We start from the raw sequence: 6,307 nt of genomic DNA on the forward strand, positions 1-6,307 counted from the left end.
ATCAATTTCTTCCTATAGGCTTAGGTCACATCTTTTTTTTTATATATATATATATATTTTGAAGATTTTATTATTTATTTGACAGAGGGAGATACAGTGAGAGAGGGAACACAAGCAGGGGGAGTGGGAGAGGGAGAAGCCGGCTTCCACCGAGCAGGGAGCCCGACCCGGGGCTCGATCCCAGGACCCTGGGATCATGACCTGAGCCAAAGGCAGACGCTTAATGACTGAGCCACCCAGGCGCCCCAGTAATTTTCATTTTAAGTCCTCATGTATGCTACCGTCCTATTTCTGGAGCAAGAAAATTCACTATAGTGAATTCTCTGCTGTCCGTATTAGTGATGGAATTGGAAAATAGTATAGAATAGATCAACAAACCTTTAGAAATACCATTTTGTTTTGGATTTTGCTCTGTGATTTTTGACACTGTAATGATCATATTTTAGAAATGTAGCTGGGGGTGCCTGGGTGGCTCAGTTGGTTAAGCATCCGACTCTTGATCCCAGCTCAGGTCTTGATCTCAGCGTTGTGAGTTCAAGCCCTGCATTGGGCTCCACACCTAGTGTGGAGCCTACTTAAAAAAAAAAAAAAAAGAAAAGAAATATAGCTAGTGTTAATATGAGAGTTGGCATTCTCTGAGCATGTATTACCTGGTAAGAATCAGATAATTAGAACATTAGTGACAATTTATTATTATTATTATTTTAAATATTTATTTATTTATTTGAGAGAGAGAGACAGAGATAGCGAGAGAGAGCAGAACTAGGGAGGAGAGAGGGACACCTGGATGGCCCAGTCAGTTAAGCGTCTGCCTTCGGCTCAGGTCATGATCCCTGGGTCCTGGGATCGAGTCCTACATTGGGCTCCTTGCTCACCAGGGAGCCTTCTTCTCCCTCTGCCTACAGCTCCCCCTGCTTGTGCTCTTTCTCTCTCTCTGACAAATAAATAAATAAAATCTTAAAAAAAAAAAAAGTAGGGAGGAGAGGAAGAAGCAGCCTCCCTGCTGAACAGGGAGCCAGACTCGGGGCTTGATCCCAGAACCCTGGGATCATGACCTGAGCTGAAGGCAGATACTTAACCAACTGAGCCACTCAGGTGCCTCGACAATTTATTATTAATAGATCTTTTTTTTTTTTTTTAAAGATTTTATTTATTTATTTGACAAAGACAGAGATAGCGAGAGCAGGAACACAAGCAGGGGGAGTGGGAGAGAGAGAAACAGGCTTCCTGCCGGGCAGGGAGCCTGATGTGGGACTCAATCCCAGGACCCTGGGATCATGACCTGAGCCGAAGGCAGACGCTTAACGACTGAGCCACCCAGGCGCCCAATAGATCTTTTTCTTAATTTATTATATCTTGAAGAATTCACATTTTGATTTTTCATAATTCACAGTTCGTAACTCTAGATTTAACAATAATCTGTATTATTATCAATTAGTAGGGGTCTGAGCTCCAGCTTCCCATTTCCTGTTATATAATTGGCATCTGTTTCCCAATTTAGAATGCTTGGGCCATGATTGACCTAGCTAGATGCACACCTTTCTACATTTATGCTGGAGAAGATTATATTAGATGTAGGTGAAGTGGTACTGGTACTACCAGGTACTTTAGGAATAAAATACTTTTTATAGTGTGTGAAACTAGTTATTACTTATAACAAAGATTCTTTGGGAAAGTGCTTTTCAAGTTTCAAATAGACTGAGATAGGAACATAAACTGATTATAAATCATGAGTTGCATTGTTGTAAATTTCATTCTTTTCTGTTATTAAAAAAATTCATTTTTGTTAGTAAATTTCATTCATTCCTGTTATTCTCCACCTTCCCTTCCCAGATTGGTTTTATAATTATCATGGATCTTATTTGAGCATTGACATGAAAATGAGGTTAAGTTTTTCTCAGTGTTAACCCTAAGAATTGATTGAAATTGTTTTTGTTTATTTTAGGAAATCTACCTTCTTCAATGTATTAACCAATAGTCAGGCTTCAGCAGAAAACTTCCCATTCTGCACTATTGATCCTAATGAGAGCAGAGTACCTGTGCCAGATGAAAGGTTTGACTTTCTTTGCCAGTACCACAAACCAGCAAGGTAAGAAAATCTTTATGCCATTGTTTATTTGTTGACCCTATATAGACTGAGTAAAAATATGTAAGTAATATATTTAAAATCATATAGGGGGTGCCTGCCTGGCTCATTTGCTAGAAGATGTGTCTGCTGATCTTGAGGTTGTGAGTTCGAGCCCCATGTGTGGCGTAGTTTACTTAAAAGAAAAATACAGAAGTGTTTTTTTCTCCAACATGAATGTATTATGGGTGATTATAATGTAGAGAGCGTAGAGAAAGGTGAGAAAGGATACATCTGGCTGTTAACATTGCAGTTATTTTTTTCAGGGGATTATGAAGTAGAGGGAGTAAGTGGCCTGTATTTATGATTCCATTCATGTAAAATTATACATATACATGTATATTCATGGGAAAATGTATGAAACTGTTTGATGGTTATCTTCGGGTAGTGGAATTTTAGGTGACTTTTACTTTCTTTTCATTTATTATTATTATTTTTTTGATTTTTACTTTCTTGTATTGATATTGTTTGAAGTTTTTGTAACAAACGTATTATATCTTTAATTAGAAAAAATAAAATAATACAGGTTCATTGTAGGAAGTTCAGACAGTATGGAAATGTATAAAGAGCAGAGTAAAAATCACCTATACTTCTACCTTGGTATCACAGATATAAATACTTTGGAGGTATAACAACCTTCCATACTTTTCCCTGAAGGTATACACACATACTTACAAAAATAGAATATATTCTTACTTGGGGTATTACTAATATTTTTCTAGATTAAAAAATACAGATTTAAATAATTTCTAATACAACTTTGTTTAATACTATATTATATGAATGTATAGTTTATTTCCCTATTACTGAGAATTTAGTTTGCCTTTAGTTTCTCACCATTTGAAACGTGCTGATAAATCCCAAGTTTCTGTCTCTATTCCTGAACTCTGCTGATCTACAGACATATCTAATTACCTTCTTGACATTGACACCTGGATGACTAAATAGGTGCCTCAGACTTGACATGTCCAAAATGGACCTCTTCATTTCACTCTGCCTTGTGCCAAATTTGTTCTTCAGGACTTTTATAATTCAATAAATAGCACTATTATTTCCTCAGTTGCTTAAGTCAAAGTCCAAGATTTATCCTTGGTTCCTCTCTTTCCTCACCCCTACATCCAATCTATCAACAATTCTTAAGAGTTCTTTTTTTTTTTTTTTTCTTAAAGATTTTATTTATTTGTCAGAGAGAGAGAGAAAGAGAGCACAAGCAGGGGGAGTGGCAGGCAGAGGGAGAAGCAGGCTCCCTGCTGAGCAAGGAGTCCGATGCGGGACTTGATCCCAGGACTCTGGGATCATGACCTGAGCCAAATGCAGACGCTTAACCAACTGAGCCACCTAGGCGTCCCAATTCTCATGAGTTCTAGCCACATATATACCAAATTTATTCACTTTTTCTGCTTTCATCCATTAGTTTGAGCATCCACTGATTTTTTTTAATGAATTAATTATTACAGTGATGATTGCCACATGGTGATTTTATAATTCCCTCATTTCTTCTTACTATTTGTTGGCTGCCTACTGTAAGGAAGAGCTTTCTTGTCTTCATTTATTCACTCATGTATTCATTCATGGAAGGGTTACTCAATTGGTTACAATATGTCAGTGATTGGACATGGTTCAAATTATATTCCTGAAATTGGCTCCTCAAACTGGCTTCTGTTTTCTTTTGGAAACCTTTTTTATTTTTAAATAATTTCAAATTTATATAAAAGATGCAAAATTACCCACAGAATGCTTGTGTACTCTTCACCCAAATTTCTTTGAACCTTTGAGAATGAGTTGCAGACATGATGCCACACTGCACTTAAATTCTTAAATTTGTATTTACTAAATACAGACATATTTGCTCCCCCTTTTTTAAGATTTTATTTATTTGAGAGAGTGAGAGAGAGTGCACGAGCATGGGGAGGGGCAGAGGGAGAGGGAGAAGAGGGAGCTTCTCAGTGGGGAGCCCGATGCGGGGCCCAGGACCCTGGGCTCATGACCTGAGCTGGAACCAAAAGTCAGACCCTTAACTGACTGAACCACCCAGGTGCCCCCAGACATTCTCTTACGTTACCACAGTAAACCACCAAAATCAGTACATTAACACTGATCCAGTGTTACCATCTAATTCATAGATTCCATTTGGTTTTCTCCAGTTGTCCCATTAATGTGCTTATTTGTTCAGTTCCTTTATATGTCGCCAATCTCTTGACGCCTTTGTCTTGTTGGCTGATTTGGACACTGCTGGTTTGGTCCTTGGTCCTCTCCTGCCGAGATGCCTTGTACAGGCCCCAGCTGCTATTGTGCTATCTTTTCTCCCCACTCCGACTCTTTAGATGTGGGCCCTTGTCACTGCTAGACTGTGTGGTCATGTGACATTGCTGAAATTTTTCAGAGACCTCAAGAGAACAACAACAATCATAAAGCTCTTAGACTTCAAATTTGTTGAAATTTTAGGCGGTGAGGGAATTAATTTCTCAAAATTTCCCTTTTCCTTTGCTAGTAAACATTGATTGAATGCTTTTGTGGAAATAAAAATATTGAATGGGAACCCATATTCATTTTTTCTATAACATAATTTTGGCCTCTTTGTGGTTAAGCAAATAAAAAAATTGACAGTAATTTATAGTACAGTTGACCCTTGAACAGCATGGGTTTGAACTGTGCAGTCCCCTTATACACACATTTTTTTTCCAGTGCAGTACTATAAATGTATTTTCTCTTCCTTATGATTTTTCTTAATAACATTTTCTTTTCCTAGCTTACTTTATTTTTTTATGTAAGAATACAGTATACAACATATATGCATACATGTTAATCAACTGTTTATGTTATTGGTAAGGCTTCTGGTCAATAGTAGGCTATTAGTAGTTAAGTTTTTTGGGGAGTCAAAAGTTATGTGTGGATATTTGACTGCCTGGAGGTTGGCACTCCCTAACCCCTGTGTTGTTCAAGGGTCAACTGTCCTTTAATCTCCATATTTACATGGCCAGCTGGTTTTCCTAACTTGGTTTCTAACTTGTGTTAACTATGCCTTTACTTTGAACAAAGCAAAGGTTATTTTGTATATGCCTTTATTTCTGTTGCTGTTGTTAACAACTAGATTATTACCATGCTGATAACCAGTTCACATCATTATATGCATTTTTTGTCTGTATAACCTACATGATGATTAAATGCAAATCCAGATATCCTGTGTTTGAATCCCAGTTTTGTTACCACTAGCTGAGTAATCCCCTGAATGTACATAGATTTCTTAATTCCTCTCAGGCTCAATTTCCTCATCTTTAAAGTAGATTTAATAATAGCACTTACCTGATGGAGTTGTTTTGAACTTTGAAATGATACATGTAAATCACTTAGTCCAGTGCCCATCACAAAATATGTTGGCTCATTCTATAATGATTACCTTTTATCAATATATTCTTAAAATGTTCTCCATTGCTTTTGTGTCCATATGCATGGGCCAGCAGAACAGTATAGTAAAATTAATGGTACGAATTTTAGTTCTTTGTAGACACAATAAAAACATCTATTCTGCTTTACAGTTTTCCTTCATTTTCCTAGGTAAGAAAGTCCTAAAGTATTAAAAGATTATTTCCTATTTATTTTTTTTGGTTTTTATTTATCAAATCATTCTTGAGAGTCTTCTAAACATTGTTCTAGAAGGGAAAGGATTACTTTATGTAGAATATTTTCGAAATCAATTTAGCTAATAAACAGGTTCTTAGTACTATTTTATAATAAAACCATCTTTTGTTTTTCAGCAAAATTCCTGCCTTTCTAAATGTAGTGGATATTGCTGGCCTTGTGAAAGGAGCTCACAATGGTCAAGGCTTGGGAAATGCCTTTTTATCTCATATCAGTGCCTGTGATGGAATCTTTCATCTAACACGTAAGTACAGTTGTTTATTTAATTGATTCATTTCATTATAATCAGTGTTTTCTTTCCATTATAGCTCAAATAAAATTAATAATGACTGACTAATAGATTTGCTTTGTTTCACAAGACGAATCATGGATTGGTCTGCTAATTGTGACTTTAATGTTATTTAGTATCATTTCCATACAAGAAGGCTTATTCCATAGCAAATATGTGCTGTATTGATATTCTAAGTGAATTCCATCCCCTGCTCTGGATTGGATCCATTGAGAAGTGTTTCTTTCTTTCTTTCTTTCTTTCTTTCTTTCTTT

General features: G+C 36.5%; 1 protein-coding gene across 2 annotated transcripts in view; it reads left to right on the forward strand.

Moving 5' to 3' along the window:
• The window catches only part of OLA1 (Obg like ATPase 1), a 189,375-nt gene that overhangs the window by 17,078 nt on the left and 165,990 nt on the right, over positions 1-6,307 (forward strand). For both annotated transcript variants that reach the window (XM_032407864.1, XM_032407875.1), the window contains 2 exons: positions 1,946-2,089; positions 5,881-6,008. In XM_032407864.1, coding sequence (XP_032263755.1) covers positions 1,946-2,089; positions 5,881-6,008 — 272 coding nt within the window. The remainder of the gene's footprint in view (positions 1-1,945; positions 2,090-5,880; positions 6,009-6,307) is intronic.

This window comes from Phoca vitulina, unplaced genomic scaffold (genome assembly GCF_004348235.1).
Source record: "Phoca vitulina isolate PV1807 unplaced genomic scaffold, GSC_HSeal_1.0 scaffold1, whole genome shotgun sequence".
NCBI classification, from domain to species: domain Eukaryota; kingdom Metazoa; phylum Chordata; class Mammalia; order Carnivora; family Phocidae; genus Phoca; species Phoca vitulina.